This window comes from Poeciliopsis prolifica, unplaced genomic scaffold (genome assembly GCF_027474105.1).
Source record: "Poeciliopsis prolifica strain line A6 unplaced genomic scaffold, Auburn_PproV2 SCAFFOLD004, whole genome shotgun sequence".
In the NCBI taxonomy this organism is placed as follows: domain Eukaryota; kingdom Metazoa; phylum Chordata; class Actinopteri; order Cyprinodontiformes; family Poeciliidae; genus Poeciliopsis; species Poeciliopsis prolifica.
Genome location: NW_026562379.1, coordinates 7,308,531 through 7,327,700, shown reverse-complemented (window position 1 = coordinate 7,327,700; position 19,170 = coordinate 7,308,531). Strand labels below are relative to the sequence as shown.

Here is a 19,170-nt window from a genome sequence, read left to right as displayed (position 1 = left end):
TTAATATTGACAAATAGACCTGAAATCTTTCCTGTTTTTTCTCTCTTCACAGAAGAGCCAAAGCTGGTACAACGTAAGTCATCTCCTGCTCTTTTTGCACAGTTTTTACTTGTGCGTGTTCATCATTTAACGTGTGTGTGTTTGTGCGTGTGTGTGTGTTTGTGCGTGTACATATTTGGGTCATGCATGAAGAGTTTCCTTTATGAGAGTTTGCTGCGCTAAGTCCAGGTTAAGTACCAAACTACTACTGGCTTACTTGTCCTGAAGACAGGGATTAACATGGCTTTAGAAAGAGCCACAAGTGCCCTTTTAATGCAGGGTAACCACAACATGAAAAGACTGTAGGAGCACAGCAACTTAAACACAACAGTTCATCTTTTGTATCCTGCCTGGCAGCCTTCCTCTTGAATAGCAAAATAGATTTTATCCAGGTTTTATTTTGGACCACTAGGTGGTGTGCTAAAGCTAGTTTTGACATTATTCCTTGGTCTTTTGTTTAACAGCCACTTTTCACACTGCCCTAATTTCATACTCTGAAAAAAAGACCGTGAGTTAGTCAAGACAATGCACAGAACAGGCATGAGAGTGATCAACTCTGTCAATATTACAGTCCTATGCAAAAATATTCACACCTTTTTACAACTTTTTGACATGTTGTCTTGTTAGAAACCCAAACTTCATTGCATTTAAGTGACAGACCAGCATAAGGTAGCACATGATTGCAAAATGGAAGAGAAATTATATCTTTTGACATTTATATAAATTGCCATGTGGGTTGGAAACTAAATCACACTAATGTGAAGAATTTCATTACCCACAATACAGTGTGATGGTGGCAGCTCCCTCCATTATTGAATATTTAAAGAAAACATGTAAGCCGAAGAAAGACCCAAAACATACAGCCAGAGTTACAATCATATGTTTTATGCTAAAGAATAGTCATGTGTTAGAATGACTCAGTGGAACTTTGGAATTGTGACTCACTGTTTAAAGTTCCTTTGCACCAAAACATTGAAAGTCCATGAGTGAGGTTATTTACACTTTGCGATTGTCCACCACTTTATGTTGGTCTGTCACATAAATTCTTGATGAAATACATTGTTTGTTTCCTAGTGTCGTTGTAATGTGAGAAAATGTATTGAAGGGGTGTGAGACCATTTTCTAGGCAATTATAAGTCATACATTATCCCGGAGTGTTTTATTGCAATTTCTTCCCCTTTTTATTTTCTTTATTTTTATTCCCTGTGTGTACGTTCTTCCTCTCTCTCCCAGCATGAAAGACAGCACATCATGAGAGTAAGCATGACTTGTATTCTTGTGCAACACGGACATCTTTCTCCTTCTCTATTTTTCAGCTGAAGGAAATTGTCATACCCCTACTTCCTGTTTCTCATTCCACTAAGTTTGCTTAGCGTTGTTACCGCCAACTGCAAGCCACAATTTGGAGGAAGTTATTGGGATATGTTGGAAAAAACAGGTTTAAGTAATTTTTCAACAAAAGCTACATTAATTGCACAACTTCTTTTTCTAATGAAAATAGAGTATTTTAAATATATGAAGGTATTTTGGACTCATCTGAACATCTGTCTCTAACCACCCTTCCATTTGTGGCATGCAACAGGTGGCAACAAACACACTCAGCACCTTGCTGTACTAAACAAGAACGGCTTTAGACAAGCCCTTGGAATGATGCGCGGTGGTTTGAGCTTCGGCTTGTCTCCATCCAGACTGACATGACACAATGTCTTGGTGTGTTAGAAAGAAAATCCAGAAGTCTTCCCACTCATAATTTGCAAGAGAACTTGACCTTCAGAGCATTGACTTCTCTTACTTCCTTTTTTATTCACTCTTGAATAGCATAGCAGGTAGCAACACACAAATTAGAGTGGCTCTTGATGGGACTAAACTTCTGATAAAAGCCACACATCTTTTAACATTGTTCTGTAACTAGTATTAACTTCACCTTTTCACATCATTAATTGCTCTGGGTAACTGTATTACTCACAAAACAAACAGCACTAATGATATGCTGCCGCAAATCAAGTCCTGTGAATTTAACAAATTAGCTTTCTTTGTTTTAAGTCTATGTATGCTGTATGTGTATTTTACCCTAATTCTTTCTGTATAAATTCAACCATGTGTATGGTTCTGAACTCACCTTGATGATCTTCAAGTTCAAGTGCCATTTGGGATACACATTGATTAAAAAATTAAAACAAACTACTATTAGATGTTTGTAGAAAGATACACCAGACATTTTTGTAAGGCCTTCAAGTTTAAAGTAACACATTTTGAGGAAATGTATTTGAACCTCTGAATATCCAGAAAGTAAGACCATTTTTTCTAAACAAAAAGAAATCTACTTTCAATTCTGGTATTTGCCAAATCAATGCAAATGTGGTATTCCTAAACAATGTCAAACAGAAAAAGTTTAGTCTATTTTAAAGTCGGCAAATTTGTATAAAAAGATATAAACATAAAAACATATTTATTTGTTTGTTTATATACTGTATCTGTTTTCAATTTCCATTATATTCCTGAGCGTTCTGTCTCTTGGTTTATAACTGATGTACTTTATTTGCATGTCAGCCTGTGTATGCATGCTTGCAAGTGCACCACCTTTCAGCATTATTGACCTCCATTATCACTTTTAGTCTTAGGATTAAACAGCCAGATGTTCTCAAATTTAATATCAGCCCATTTCTCTCCTCTGTTTGGTTTGCATTTACATGTGTTTGTTTCAGTGACTTCCCTGGTTACCTGAATGTTGGCAACGCCAACAAGCAGTAAAACCACTGAGACTAGAATTCAATGTTAATGAAAGCAGTTTCTATCTGCACTAATAAAATCAACAAACCTTCTTTACTGACTGAAACACATTCCCATATTTTATTGGGATGAGCACGCAATCCTCCAGACACACCCTGGATTTCTGTACCAGTCTCCTGAATCTCTCACTGTTTGTTCAGCAGGTTAATAATAAACCAGATCAATACACACTATGTATCTACAGATGTACGTCATCCTTCTGCTGGTCCAATCATTTGAATTATGGACATGGCATCAACCACAAATGCCCCTTTCTTTGCCACGTTTATTAAAGAAGAAGAAAAGAAAAAAATGAGACATCAAACAGCAACTTGAATGTCTTTCATTCATTGTTCAATTGAATGTGGAAGCTAAAAAGAATCCATTTGAGCAGTTATGGGTTGTACATTTGGTTCATCCAGCAGGAGGCACAGGAATTCAAACTGCTTGTTTTTTTGGTCTTTCTGTAAAAGCCTCTGAGACCTACAGAGCTATTCCATACCTTCCTGTCTACTTAAAAGTTTTAAGTTAGCAAAAGTTGGGCTGCAGGCTCTCAGATTATTTTGAAGGGGTGCCCAAATTAGAAGCAGTGAGCGCCCTACATCTTCTCAGAGGGGGTATCAAGTATCAGGAAAACAGGGAATTCTATCAATTCCAAGGGAGGAAGAAGCACTTTTATACTGAAGTAGCTTTGAATCTATGTGTACAGTATTTAAAAAAGGGTTGGCTTCACTGTGGGTTAAGACCCCTTTTCATACCCTCTTAATATTGACGGTGTTGTTTTGCACATGGAGGTAACTGTAGGTTATGTTCACATCTGTTCTCAGTAACTCAACCTTTCTGAGCAGGCACCAAAATGGACTTAACACATACCATAACAGCCAGAAAACATTTTGCGTTTCTCTGACCTGCTTTCCTTCCTCTCAGCTTCTGTATGTCCAGCAGAATCTCTTCCTGAACGTGACCTCTCCACAAAGTAAACTTTCATCATTCTTTGCCGCTTGTAAACAATGATTACAGAGCACTCAAACGGACATTGCCGCACACACACGCACACACACGCTCTACTCACACACTCACAAGGGAGAGTAGGCAGGAAAAAAAGGAAAACGCTCGCGGCATGATAATAAAGGACTTGTTGGCTGGGGTAACTAGAGGGCAACGGCCATAACTCCTCTCCCTGTGTGTGTGAAAGGAAGCGGCAGAGCTCCGCAGAACCACAGAGTAATACACGGATCATGTGGCTGGAGCTCTGAGTGTCCACTGCTCAGTGCTGAAGGAGATTGGTACCAAAAGGAAAAGCAGGGGGTGGGAGGGTGCGGACATCGTGACTTCTACTCTACTGCTGTAAGTGACAGAGGAGACCCACAACTTTGAAGTGCACTGAGACCCCGAGAACTGAGCTAGCGCAATGAATGTGGAAACGGATGAGGATGGTACGATGTCGGAGTGGGAGGCCGTGCTGGATTTGGATGAGGCGCTGGCAGGGTGGCTCCTGCAGGGTCCGGCTCGAGGAGAGTGGGGCTGGGAGTGGGGATGGGCTGCGTCGGACCTCCAAGATCCAGAGTGGGACAATGAGGATATTCCTGCTGTAAGTTGACCACCACTTGTAAGCAACAAGCAGAAAAGTACCTTTTTCTTTTGGCTTTTGTACCTTAACTCCAAATGGACATAGTCACAAGAGATTAAGTCAGCAAACAAGCTTTGTCTTTATTTCTTTAAGCACAGCTCTCAGTACTAATTCCCAGGCACTAAATAAAACCACTGGGTTTGTTATGAGTCATATCTGCTGGAATCTTGCTGGAGCTCAGAGGTCTGTTGTTAATAGACATCATCAGGTTGCTGGGTGGCTGACTTAATATTCCAACTGTGTTATGAGTGTTTGGCCGTCTTTAAAGGCTGCAGAAAAGAAGGTGTGTGCAGTTCATTACACAGTCATCACTCACACTGTGAGAAGAGTGTTTTACATTACCTCCTAGTCTCAAACTTCAAACTGAAAAATAAATAACCAGATATGTCTTTATTTCAGGCTAAAAGGTTTGTGCATTCCTCCTAAGAAGGAATTTATTTTTCTTTTGTTTGAGTAAACTTCTCCTTCCTCCATTGTCAGCAATGGTTTCCTGAGCATTTCCTACCAAATGGGAAGCCTCTGGCACAGATTCCAGGAACTCTTTCTATGGAGCACATTTGGAAATTTCACACAGGCTTGGATTGGAGGATAGTTTTCCTAGAAGGGAGGAAAAACTATTGTGCATTTTAGGCCACAATGTTTGACATTCTGTGTCAACATCCCACCGAATAAAAGCCCCATTCTTGGAAGTTTGTTTGTCAGAAATCAGATAGTTTAACTTTTAAATTGAAAACTTTAGTCACTTGCGAAACAATCGTCACCCTGCTGAGTATGTTCAGTCTGTCCATTATGTCGCCTTGTTCCTCAGCATCAAGAGTCACACAGCCTGGCAGATAGTTTGGGCAACATTCCTCCATTATCATTCACTATCTTTCCATTTCCTCCACCTGTAAAAATCCCCCACAGACACCAAGTCAAGGCGTTACTAAATAAAGGCATACATCCTTACGGAAGCTGTGGGTGGTTTTAACCAGGTTGTCTCACATGCTTGTATTGCAGAAGCAAACAGCCACGTGTGACTGAGCATGAGGATGAGAGTGGGAGAGTTTGGGAAGCATTTAGATGTGTGTCTGTGTGGTGTTTCTGCTGCTCCTGCAGGTGCTGAGCCCGACATACAAGCAGCGCAATGAGGACTTCAGGAAACTCTTCAAGCAGCTCCCTGACACAGAGAGGCTCATTGTGGGTGAGTGGACAGCGCACACTGAGGCCATCTGAGGATTGCCACGGTGCACCCAGTAATTAAAACATGATCAATCCTCACTCAACAGACACATATTCAATGATCTAAGGTTCTTATTTTACATGATTATACAGTGATGTTGGATTTATTTGTACAAAATAGTGCATAAGTATTTAGTGTAAAAAAAGCTTTCCAGGTGTTTACGCTAAAAACCTGGAAATTGTTGTGGTCATTTTTCTCTAATATCCCTAAGTTAAAAATAGTTCCTAAAAATAGTTGCAAAGCAGTTTGGTTCAGGATTCACCTGATTTTTAAATAGACCCCACTTGATGTAGTCTAAGCTCAGTATAAACACAGCTGCGAGGGCCTGAAGGATTTGTTGGAGACGATTATTGAACAAACAGCACAAAAAGGAGACCAAACAACATAACAGATGGGTCAAGGGAAAAATTGTATTTATACATCATTGAACAAATATATATATATATATATATATATATATATATAAATAAAAAAAAATTCCCTTCTCACCACCGCGGGTGGTTCTTATCCTCTGAGCTCGGGTCCTCTACCAGAGGCCTGGGAGCTTGAGGGTTCTGCGCAGTATCTTGGCTGTGCCAAGGACTGCACATTTCTGGACTGAGATGTCTGATGTTGTTCCTGGGATCTGTTGTAGCCACTGCTCCAGTTTGGGGGTTACTGCCCCGAGGACCCCGATGACCACAGGCACCACTGTGGTCTTCACCTTCCAGGCCCTCTCCAGTTCTTCCCTGAGGCCCTGGTATTTCTCCAGTTTCTCCTGCTCCTTTTTCCTGATGTTGCAATCACTTGGTATTGCTACATCTACCACAACGGCTTTCCTCTGATGTTTATCCACTACGACAATGTCTGGTTGGTTCGCCATTACCATTTTGTCTGTCTGGATCTGGAAGTCCCACAGGATCTTAGCTCTGGCGTTCTCCACCACCTTTGGGGGTGTTTCCCACTTTGATCTTGGGGTTTCCAGTCCATATTCTGCACAGATGTTTCTGTACACTATGCCTGCCACTTGGTTATGTCGCTCCATGTACGCTTTCCCTGCCAGTATCTTGCACCCTGCTGTTATGTGCTGGACTGTCTCAGGGGCCTCCTTGCACAACCTACACCTTGGGTCTTGTCTGGTGGGGTAGATCTGGGCCTCTATTGCTCTGGTGTTTAGGGCCTGTTCCTGGGCGGCCAGGATGAGGGCCTCTGTGCTGTCCTTGAGTCCAGCTTTTTCCAGCCATTGGTAGGATTTACTGATATCAGCCACTTGGGTTATTTGCTGGTGGTACATCCCATGTAGGGCTTGTCCTCCCATGATGGTATCTGGCACCTCAACCTCCGTTCCCTGTTGTCTGAGACATTCACTGAGCACATTGTCTGTTGAGGCTTTGTCCCTGATGTATTTATGGATCTTAGTTGTTTCGTCCTGGACAGTGGTTCTCACACTCACTAGTCCTCTGCCTCCGTCCTTGCGGCTCGTGTACAGTCTCAGGGTGCTGGATTTGGGATGGAACCCTCCATGCATTGTTAGTAGCTTTCTGGTCTTAATATCTGTGGCTTTTATCCTCCTTTGGCCAGCTAATTATTCCAGCAGGGTATCTGATTACTGGCAAGGCATAGCTGTTTATCGCACGGATTTTGTTCTTGCCATTGAGCTGGCTTCTCAGGACTTGCCTTATTCGTTGGAGGTATTTAGCTGTGGCTCCTTTCCTTGTGACCTCATCGAGGTTGCCATTTGCTTGTGGTATACCTAGGTACTTGTAACTGTCCTCTATGTCTGCTATTGTTCCTTCTGGGTGAGACCCCTTCTGTGTGGATGACCTTCCCCCTCTTGTGACCAGCCGACCACATTTCTCTAGTCCGAATGACATCCCAATGTCAGTGCTGTAGATCCTGGTGGTGTGGATCAGTGAGTCGATGTCTCGCTCACACTTGGCGTACAGCTTGATGTCATCCATGTAGAGTAGGTGACTGATATTGGCCCCAGTTTTGAGTCTGTATCCGTAGCCAGTCTTGTTGATAATTTGGCTGAGGGGGTTCAGGCCTATGCAGAACAGTAGCGGGGACAGAGCATCTCCTTGGTATATGCCACATTTGATGGACACTTGTGCAAGTGGTTTGCAGTTGGCTTCAAGGGTGGTTTTCCACAGCCTCATTGAGTTTGCAATGAAGGCTCTCAGAATCCTGTTGATGTTATACATCTCTAGGCATTCAATGATCCAAGTATGCGGCATTGAGTCATAGGCTTTCTTGTAATCAATCCAAGCCATGCACAGGTTGGTGTGTCGGGTTTTGCAGTCTCGGGCAACTGTGCGGTCTACGAGGAGTTGGTGTTTGGCTCCTCTGCTATTTACACCGATACCCTTCTGTGCCGTGCTCATGTGTTTATCCATGTGTTTGCTTATCTTGGCCGCTATGATGCCTGACATGAGCTTCCAGGTTGTGGAGAGGCAGGTTATTGGTCGGTAGTTGGGTGGGACTGGACCCTTTGATGGATCCTTCTGGATTAGGATTGTCCGCCCTTCAGTTAACCATTCAGGGTGAGTCCCACTTTGTAGCAGCTGGTTCATTTGGGCTGCCATTCGCTCATGGAGAGCAGTGAGTTTCTTTAGCCAGTAGGCATGGATCATGTCAGGCCCTGGTGCTGTCCAGTTTTTCATACCTGAGACTCTTTCTTGGACATCTGTCACAGTGATGGTTACCGGGGCTTGCTCAGGGAGGTTGCTGTGGTCCTCTCGTAGAGAGATCAGCCACTGTGCATTGCTGTTGTGGGACGCCTCCCTTTCCCATATGCCTTTCCATATATATATATATATATATATATATATATATATATATATATATATATATATATATATATATATATATATTATATATATATATATATATATATATATATATATATATATATATATATATATATATATAATTTAAGCTGCAAAATACATGAGCCTGGTGAAGAGAGTCACCTGCAGGACTGCACTCCAAATGCATTTGAATTAACTTGTTTAAAGTCCGTCCTTTAAATAATGTTGCAAAATTGCTTGATTTGTTGTAATGTACCATAAAAAGTGTCATTGTAGCCATTTACTTTATCATATGCAGAAAAGGAGGATGGCAGATAGTATGGGCAACTATCTACAAGATGTACTGCACACCACAGCAAAAATGTTGGAATCAGTAATTTTGCCTACTTTTTCTTCCACTTTCTAAAAGCAGATGCCTCAGCATGTTCACACATTGCAGTCCAGCTTTAGCTTAGGGCATTTTTTAATATTTAGTACTTAGTCTTAGCTTCTTGCAGGTTTGCCCTTGTTGTATTATTGTATGTTGAATTTCAGTTACTTTTTTTACTGAGCATTATTTCTCGTTTGCTTTACACAGCAATGTCTTTTCTTTGACATTTTGACCCTTGCATGTGTGTATGTTGTAGACTACTCCTGTGCTCTTCAGCGGGACATCCTCCTGCAGGGACGGCTCTACCTCTCTGAGAACTGGATCTGTTTTTATAGCAACATCTTTCGCTGGGAAACTCTTGTACGACCAAACACTGTTTATGCATCTTTGTAATTTCATTATCAATGCTACGGAACGAGGGTGCGTATGCAGATGTATAATTTGTGCTTGTGTGTTCAGCTGACAGTGCGGCTAAAGGACATCTGTTCAATGACGAAAGAGAAGACTGCTCGACTCATTCCCAATGCCATCCAGGTCTGCACAGACAGCGAGAAGGTGAGGACGTTTTCATTCATAGTGAGCACAATGATTTGTCTTTTATCACCAGTAGGGGGGGCATGTTCTGAACACTGAAAGGTGCTCTAGACCACTCTCTGTTTGTGGTCTGAAAATACCACAAAGAGTAAAACCTCAGCTGACAAGGGGGTTGAAAAATAATGTGACTCTTTTTTAGATTTTTATTTTCTAACTAATGTCTTTAGAGAGCTTTAACAGTTTTTTTTCTATGCCTTGCAGCACTTCTTTACCTCATTTGGAGCCAGAGACAGAACCTACATGATGATGTTCAGACTCTGGCAGAATGCCCTGCTTGAGAAGGTAGATGAATTATATCCACTTTTTCATCCTCCAAGCCTTGGTAAAGATATAATATGGACCTGCGAACATCAGAGAAGCTTTAGTCATTTTTTAGTTATTATTTGGGATGTTTTGAGGGGAGGGGGCTATTAAAAATTAAAATCACTAACATGACAAAGAAAGCTCTAAATATCCTGGCTTTGAAAGATATACCTTTTTAAAAAAATCATAAATGACAAATCTATTTTCAGATCAAGCAGATTAAGAAATTGACTAATGAATTGGGGTATTTTTGTGTGTGTGAAAATATATTCTTCATGAATCATTTTTCAGCATTAACAGGTCAGCTTTGCAGGAATATTTTTTTTCTAGGTTTTTCTAGTCAGGGTTGAGACTTTTTGATGGCAGTGTTACTAAATGGTTTTAATGTGCCCAGCTTGGTGCATGGATTCACCATCACACTGAAAATTGCCTTAGTGATCCCTGGGATCGATGGAGTCAGGAAAGTGTCTAAAACTTCAGAGTCCAGCCGTGTATTTCCTATAGAAACTGCACCTGTACAGGTCATGCAATCCAGGATCATTGGTGACTATGGAAGTTAGTTTGTTCTCTACAGCCATCTAAATATTTCTGAAGGACTGCTATCAAACAGATGTTCCAGCACCATCTCTTTGGCTTTTTTATTCCTCATAGAATCCTCCTTTCATCCAGTCAGTCCATGACAGCTTTTCTTAAGCTCACTTGGAACTGTGGTTTTCTCTGTTTAGACGGTCAGGGTTTCCCTCAGAAAACTAGTTAAGCCTGGTGGTAGGAGTGCTATGGAAGTCCACCAATTGCCCCACTGTGTTTTTGTGTTAAAAAATTGACAGAAAAATGTGTAGATACAACATCAACAACAAAGAAAATATAGCAGTGCACTTAATAAAACTGGTCTTGTATGTAGAATAAATGTCATTATCTTTTTTAACTAGATAATTGTCTGCTAGAGGTTACTGATGTTTTATTATATGTAAACATAGCTTAACTCCTCTTTGCTGTCACTGTTACTGGTGTATTAAAATAAATTTAAAAAAAGGATGCTTTACCTGGTTGGGGGTCAAGTAAAGCCTGGTGGTCCGCCAGGCTTACAATACATTTGGGGGAAACCCTGCTGGTAATTATGGTTCTAGTTTGGCTTTTATTTATATTTTAATTCTAAAAATCTCATAATATGGTTCAGTCTCAAACATAGACACATCTTTAGGCCTATTTGTATTGCTTTTCATTTACATATATATGTACATAGGTTTTTTGTTTCTGTCCTCATTCATTGACATTAATCAGTCTAACTGGATACTTTCCCTGTGCAAAGTGCATAATTCATATTCACTTGCTCCAGATTCCCAGATCCAGCTCTTTTGCCGCATTTGGTGTCAGATTTCCTTCTTGTAGGATTTTTATCATGCTTTCCATTGTTTTAGCTGACAGCTTTCTTGTTGGGGCCATGCTTCCCTGTCAGTCAGCCTAACACAGGTATAGTGTTAGGTGTGCATTTTATGCAGCGGTTGAGTAAATGTTTCATCAACTTGATCTGAAAAGGATTTTTCTTTTTGGTATGTTTTACAAAGCTTGTGTGTTTAGCATTGAAATCACATAATTAATATTTTGTTTGTTTCCATTTTTTTTTCTTTTTTACTGTGAAATGAGACAAATGAACTCTGAAGGTAGCAATTTCACATTGTTTTCCAAGGGCTCCAATGTCTCAAACATGTTTGAACTTTTATATAAGTTACATTATTTATTCATAACATTTGTAGCATACCCTGCTTGCACTGCTGTGAATGTGTTACTGTGAATGGACCTCTCCACATCCCTCATTTGACTTTTTTCATCTTTTGCAGCCTCTTTGCCCGAAAGAACTTTGGCACTTTGTCCATCAATGCTATGGCAACGAGCTAGGCCTAACCAGTGACGACGAGGATTATGTCCCTCCTGATGACGACTTCAACACCATGGGGTACGTCTACAATAAAACACAGATAACTACTGCCACCATTCTAAATATTTACATCTTGCGACTTCACTCCCCAAAAGACAGAAAATGCAGAGCTTGTTGGAAGTCCTGCTTAGCAATAATTGATGTAACATCGCCTTTATTTCTCCTAAACTGAAGCCCAAAGGGGGATTAAGTTGCCCTAAAATAACTATCTAGAGAAACAAGTTTAAGCTAATAGGAGCCTGGAAATGGAGGAGAGTGTTTTAGGGTTGATACCCTGTTGTTTCTAAATCTCTTTTTTTTTTAACTAAGGAGATAAGTGGTCATTTTGGTTAACATTCATTTACAAAACTACTTTCAATTTATTTTATGTTGCCCTTTCTTGGTTGTCTGTTTACAAAAAGGGATGATAGAGTGACAGACAAAATATTAATTATTTGTGAGCCCTGTGAAAATACTGACTGGGTAACAATTAGCTACTAACAATGCTAAAGATACAACTGAAAGAGTTTAAAAATTCTGATCACTGATTTGTTTAGAAACAAACAACTGGAGTAAAACTGTGTTGTTGTTGTTCTTGTTTTATTTTAATCAGTTTAGAATGAGACAAAACCAGGTTTGGACAAGTTAAACCTTGACTGAAATACTCTTACTTTTACTTTTTGAAGGACAATTTTGTTGAAAGACTTCATAATCCATTTTATTTATGGTTTCCATTTTGGTTCTTGTGTTTTATTTGGATTTTTTCAGCTACATATTGTCCATAAAATCACAGAAGCAGAGGGACTGGTCCAGCTCTCCTTGATTACTTTGTCCTCATCTTCATGGTCTTATCATATCAATCCCAACCCATTTTAAATAAACAGTGGTGAATACTTTGGCACACACAGGGTTGTGCAGGGGACAAAAGTAGGGCCAGATACTTTTAACTGAAGAAAATGAATCATGAGTTCTGGGTCATTTCTGATGTGTGAAAATGAATTGTTTATAACTGCTAATTGGATCTGAAAAGCACAGTTTTCAACACTCCTCATAAGTCGGTTCAGGCTCCTCGATTAGATTTCCCAAAACAAGAGGGCTCTGTACAGCTTTGGACATGTTGTGGATTTTAAAAGAAGCTGATGTTTCAAAGATAAGGAAGTGAGTGGAGTAAATCACAGCTCTCTGTTGCCCCCAGGTTCAGTGAGGAGATTCCCAATGAAGAGAACGAGATAAACAATGACAACTTGACAAAGAACAGTGCAGACGCCAAGCCTGAGGGGAGTCCTCCTTCACTACACAAGAAAGTTATCCCAAATAACTCCCTCCCAAGTCCTGGAAACCATGACACAACCATCACTGTAAGTGCCTGATGGGGTTTTACCACCAGCAAATACATGATTTTAAGTTTGTGAGATAAATTTTTGGTGGGGTGAAACATCTTTTAAGCTGAGAAACCATTTTTCTCCTTTTAGTTTGAAATTCCCGCAGAAGAATTTGCAGACTGCCTACCGCACGCCGAGCTGCTGACGGTGCCCCTAGTGTTGGAGGACAAGAACGACACCAGCGGGCCTGGTGGTCCCGTTCCCTCGCCTTCACTGGACTTTAACGACAATGAGGACATCCCCACTGAGCTCAGTGACTCTTCAGAAACTCACGACGAGGGTAGGTGCTGAACTGAAACTCAGCAAAAAGAACGTGACACAAAAAAAGTATAAAAGTCTTTGTGCTATTTCTGTGCTATTTAGGTGAGGTGCAGGCCTTCCATGAAGACTTGAATGGCAGGCAAAATATCAACGAGGTGTACAAGTTCAGTGTGGACAAGCTCTACGACATCCTCTTCACAGAGTCTCAGTTTATGAGTGACTTCATGGAGCAGAGGCGCTTCTCAGGTCAGTAACCCTGACTTTAATTTGTCTGATGCACCTATTTTAGGGAGAAAAACCCCCCCTGAAAACTGTCGTTTTTGGATCCAGATATTGTGTACCACCCGTGGAAGAAGGATGAGGCAGGAAACCAGACTAGAGTGATAATGTACACCATCTCTCTGTCTAACCCTTTGGCTCCAAAAACCGCCACTGTCACAGAAACGCAGGTGATGCAGAGACGTTTTCTCTTGAAACTCAGTTTTTGTTTTTGTTTTTCTATGAAGGAAATTCAACTCACACATTTCTGGTTTTGTCAGACTCTGTACAAAGCCAGTCAGGAAAGTGAGTGCTACATCATTGACGCCGAGGTGATCACGCACGACGTGCCCTACCATGATTACTTCTACACGCTCAATCGCTACATGCTCACACGGGTGGCCAAGAACAAGTGTCGGTTACGGTGAGCACTTTCGTTTTATTTTGGAGACTTTTATTCCTATTCTGCTTCTACATTTCTATATAATCATAAAAAAAAATGTGTTTCTGGCTCATAGTGTTTCAACAGAGCTGAGGTACAGAAAGCAGCCATGGGGGCTAGTAAAGGGATTCATTGAGAAAAACTTCTGGAGTGGACTTGAAGAGAACTTTCGCCAACTGGGTAAAACTTTGTGATTTCATTTTTGTTTGGTAGCCATTCTTTCACTAAACATCACTTGATACCCTACGAAATGTGGATAGTTGTGACAGGGAAAAAAATGATTTAAATAGTTGATTTGTTGATTTGATTATGTCACAACTAAATGGCTAAACAGTCTTCTCAAAGAACAAGTCCTTTAGTCATTTCAGTCATCCTAAAATAGCTGAAGCTCAGTTACAATAGATGAAAAGCAGCTTTGAAAATCAATTTTAAGTCTTGCTGCAGATTTTTGGATATACAGTAGGTTGGGACTTTGACAGGATCATTTTGACACATCAACATTTTTTGATTTGAATGAATCCACTCTAAGTCTGGCTATGTTTAGTTTCATTGTACTGCTAAGAGGTGAACCTATCCCTCTGTCTCAAGTGTTTTGCGGCCCGATTTTCTTCCAATATTGCCTGTATCTAGGTTCATCTATCCTCCCAAAACGAATCTGCGCTGAGGAAAAACATCCCCACACCGTCATGTTGCCATCACATGTTTCACCATGGTGTGTTTAGGGTGATATGCTGTGTTAGTTATCAGGGAAGTTGTGCATGTAGGTCATAAAGTTTAACTTTGCTTTCTTGTGACAAAAGCACCTTTTGACACATATTTGTTATGGATTCAAACTAGTATTGAGGTTACAGCTTAAAGGAGCTTCATTGTGAGGGGACTGCTTTAAAGGAACTAAATTACAAAAAAAATGTTTATTATTTTCCTTACACTTCACAATCATGCTCTACTTTATGCCAATGTATTACATAAAATTCATACAAAATGCAAATATAAAAGACTCAAGAGGAAAGGATACTTTTTATGAACATAACATTCAAGCTCAGTCAAAATGGAGAGCACTTGAATTGGGTTGATGCTTGTTGTCCTTTGGGTGAATACAAGGAAAGCAGTCAAAAAAACCCCAAAAGAAACAGTATCAACTTAGAAAAATCAAAGAAAAAAAATCAGCACTATAGAACTAAAATTACCTTTGCTCTAATGTTGGGGAAAATACAGCCTTGCTTGATGTTGAAATAATGACAAACCCTTTCTGCAAAAGAGCCTACAAGAATAAATAAATCCAGATTTGATGTTGAATACTATTTGTTCTCAAATGCAAATAAGCTTGAGTAAACGATTACAGACAGGCAGCAAGACAAACATCCACCTATGTTGATGACAGAGGCACAAGCTCCAGACATTAATTCACTTCTGACAAATAAGCCGCACATTTAAACACTGCTTGCAGTTAATTGCTGGTTTGCTTGATTAGAGCACAGGGCTGCTCACCAGAGTAAGGCAGGAGTTGCAGACACCGATAAGTTACAGTCGCATGCAAGTTCTTCCCTGAAAATGGACACAGATGTTTCTGTGTTTCTACTAAGTTTGACAGTAAAAAAAGAGACGATAAAACCTCCTCGTATCACATCGCGTCCCTTCCTGACATGACAGATGATTTCTACCTCCCCTCAGAGGTGGAGCTGTCCAAGCTGGAGGAGCTCCTGATGGAGACCCACCAGCTGTCTCCGAAGGCCAAGGTGGTGAAGAACGCTACGGTGAGGCGGAAGAAGAGGCCTCTCCCCCACATGCGAAGCCAACACCTGGATGAGGCCCTCAGTCCTGTTACCACGCCGACAGACGAGGAAGTGATTCAGAGGATCAAACATGTGGTGGGCTCCACACAGACGAGGCACCAAAGTCCAGAACACCCCCACCTGCCAGGAGGCCTGGCTCTGTACAGCGTCTCCAAACTGCTGCTCATCATCAGCTTTGTGTATGCTCCAAACACACACACACACACACACACACACACACACACACACACGCACACACACGCACACACATAGCACTTTGTGCACCGATGTTAGGCAAGTCTTATATTTGAGGATTATTTCTATTAAGAACTACAGTGCTCTTAGTTAATCAAAATGTTAATAAATCTAAACCATAAACCAAGGTTTAAAAAAGGAAAACTCAGGTTTTGGCTTTCTTAAGAAAATATCTACATATGCGCAACTATTGTCCAACTACTGCACCGAATTATTACTAGCATTACTAAATAAAAAAAACCTCACATTTTCTCTCATACTTATTTCTCCATCTCTTTTTTATATTTTCATCTGTTTAAGTGAGAAATATAAACAACTTAAAATTTTCCAGTTAACATTTCTGACATCTTATAATAAAAAATATCAGTTGCCAACACAGGCTCTGATTTTTCTGCTGTTCAATAACAGCGATAACCTTTCCATTTATGGAATATGTCAGTTTCTTGATCTCTTGACGATCATCTTTTTCTGCAGAAAAAACCTCAGCCTCCCAGAAAGGTGGACTGTTTTTCTTCACTGTAAATTTGTCATTTAGCCTACAAGCCCTTAAACGAGTTCAGGTCAGGTGAGGAGGAGGAACTTGTCATATTTCTTTTGCAGCGTAGACATTTCAGCTTACACATTTTATTCAGTGGTGGTTGGGTTCAGCCTTCCGTACCTTGGCCATGTCTCTGAGTTCTGAACATCTTGTACTTCTAGGGACTCCAGATAGGTTGCATTTCTGGGATATGACAGAGCTGTAAGATTATGGTATCCTGGACGCTTCACACTCGATTCTTCTCAAATTCTTGGTTGTTAATTTGCATCTTTTCTTAAAACGTTTCTCTCCATTTACAAAAAAATACATTTGATGGTTCTGTGATCACACCTTGATATTCCAGCAATTTGAAGGCTCTTCTTTGACATTTCAAAGTCTAATTTTTGACCCATTTTGTTTAAATAAAAGAAGCTGCCTAATATTATGCACATCTTAATAGGTTGTTGATCTCATTGCACAGATATACATCCACTGTTATGCTTTAATGCAATAAGCATTGAAGTTTATCCAGCTTGAAGTTAAAAAAGATATACCTGAAATATATTTGGTCAAAATACTCACTTGCCTAAAACCTTTGCACACTTTGCATATTCAAACAAATGTTTATGTAGAGGTCTGGCACACAATGTCTGTTATCATTGTTTTACTTTGTGTAACTTCTCTCTCCTTTTCCTCCCACTGCCATCTGCAGGATCTGTGTCAGGTATATGTTTTGTTGTTAGCCAGGGCCACATGCAATACTGTGCAAAACAAACAGCTCTTGCTTCTTTATATTTATGCTTCCAATAATAGTGAGCACAAACACCCAGCTCTCCTCCAAGACCTTGACAAACCGTTTAGATTACTGTTAACTGATGCCTTATATAAGTCTTGTCTGAATGTCTGTAAATATGTGCCAACGTACCTCATAAAGATCCTACAGTGTGAATTCAAAGGTTCAGACAAATATATGTGTATGATGTCATAAAAGTCGAGTGTCTTCAAGGCTCGATTCCTTGTTGGAACCTTGCAGTTGATCATGAGGCATAGAGTGTGTGTACATGAGTTCAAGCAATGTGGTTTAAAAATAAAATATATCATTTTAGAATTAGTGAGAGTATTTTTGTTTTATTTTATGTTTTCTGTTTTTTATTTATTTATTTTAATTTTGTGGCACTATTGGTCTTTATTCAGGTAAAAAGGGCAGAAATGTGGGGAGCATGCTACTATGCCACACTGAATCCTTGTTATTTTTATTAAATAACTTGAAAATATACCTTAGTGTAAATTATGATAAATTTAACTGCTAAATGTGTAGTGAAGTTTAACTTAAATAAATAAATGACTTCTTTATGTGATTAAATTCTTCCCTGATGATACTGATTACTTACACGCATTAATAACATTACACATCGATTTAATAGATACGGAGGCAGATCTTCTACTGAACTTAAATTGTTTGGATCAACAGTTCCCCATCTTCTCTCTTTGGAAAGAAAAATATAGAGAAACAAGAATTGATTTGAGGCTTTTGCACAGAGCTATGATTTTTCAGTAACGTACATGGGTCAGATCAATGATTCAGCTCGTGACACACTCCAATGAAAAGCAGAGTTTTAACTGTGCTCCTCCTTACTTCTTGTCCTCATTAGCTTGGTCCTGCTGGTGTTCCTCAACATGATGCTCTTCTATAAGCTTTGGATGCTTGAGTACTCAGCCCAGTCCTTAACAACATGGCAAAGTCTGCGACTTCAGGAGAGGTACGTCGGCGTGGATCCGCACTCTCCTCATGCTTATTATCTACACAGGAGTGTTTTGTGAAAGCAGTGTGAAGTGATTGATGGCCTTCATGGAGAGACACAAAAACCAATCAGCGGAGAGGCTGAGCAGAGTTCTGCTGTTGTTATTTTCACCAAGGGCTGCCCCACACACACACGCACATATACATACACACCCTCTCAGCCATACAGACTAAACTATATCCATATGGCCGCTCATGTGACAGGAAAACAGTTTCTAAAATTACCCCCGAAAAGCTTTGGGCTTACTGAAACAATTTACCGAACTGTTTATTGGCAGTCATTCCAAATGGAAATCATGCTTCAGCGGCTTCACCCTCATGTTGAAGCCTAAATGCATGTGTGTGTGTGTGTGTGTGTGTGTGTGTTTCCCAGCAAGCTGCCTCAGACCCAGATGGAGTGGGCCCAACTTCTGGAGGCGCAGCAGCGTTACCACGACGCCGAGCTGCAGAAGTGGAGAGAAATCATAAAGTCGTCAGTAGTTCTGCTGGACCAGGTACTGCAACACAAAGAAGGGGTTTTAACGGGCTTCAAACCATGAGAAACGTCCAACGCTTGGCACTGCTGTAATTTGACACAACTGGAGCTGAAGGGTTAAACGGCCCCTTCACTAAACATGAAGTCTCTATGGACCTGAGTTTGGTGGAGGAATATGAGACAGGAGGCCTGTTATTACTTCACTGCTGCACCTTAAAGTTGAGAATTCTTGTCTTTCTAAATGCTGCAGCTCAGATTATCTATGATATGAAACATAAAGTTCAACAAGGATTGATGACCAGTTGCTGCAACTTACTCAACACACATTAAACAAATAACACTACATAGAATTTAAGAAATTATAAACATTGCATAA

The 19,170-nt window shown here is 40.3% G+C and overlaps 1 protein-coding gene across 9 annotated transcripts in view; it reads left to right on the top strand.

The window, feature by feature from the left end:
• gramd1bb (GRAM domain containing 1Bb) overlaps positions 1 to 19,170 on the top strand; it is a 99,073-nt gene that overhangs the window by 74,742 nt on the left and 5,161 nt on the right. For 5 of the 9 annotated variants that reach the window (XM_055028006.1, XM_055028008.1, XM_055028012.1 and 2 more), the window contains 16 exons: positions 53 to 73; positions 5,537 to 5,621; positions 9,076 to 9,179; positions 9,279 to 9,374; positions 9,615 to 9,695; positions 11,555 to 11,670; positions 12,827 to 12,989; positions 13,104 to 13,293; positions 13,377 to 13,520; positions 13,605 to 13,723; positions 13,814 to 13,956; positions 14,051 to 14,154; positions 15,646 to 15,946; positions 17,231 to 17,242; positions 18,171 to 18,278; positions 18,693 to 18,813. In XM_055028006.1, the coding sequence (XP_054883981.1) occupies positions 53 to 73; positions 5,537 to 5,621; positions 9,076 to 9,179; positions 9,279 to 9,374; positions 9,615 to 9,695; positions 11,555 to 11,670; positions 12,827 to 12,989; positions 13,104 to 13,293; positions 13,377 to 13,520; positions 13,605 to 13,723; positions 13,814 to 13,956; positions 14,051 to 14,154; positions 15,646 to 15,946; positions 17,231 to 17,242; positions 18,171 to 18,278; positions 18,693 to 18,813 (1,908 nt within the window). Of the gene's footprint in view, positions 1 to 52; positions 74 to 1,272; positions 1,297 to 5,536; positions 5,622 to 9,075; positions 9,180 to 9,278; positions 9,375 to 9,614; positions 9,696 to 11,554; positions 11,671 to 12,826; positions 12,990 to 13,103; positions 13,294 to 13,376; positions 13,521 to 13,604; positions 13,724 to 13,813; positions 13,957 to 14,050; positions 14,155 to 15,645; positions 15,947 to 17,230; positions 17,243 to 18,170; positions 18,279 to 18,692; positions 18,814 to 19,170 lie in introns of all 9 variants that reach the window. The other 4 variants (XM_055028004.1, XM_055028007.1, XM_055028005.1 and 1 more) reach the window with 3 other exon arrangements.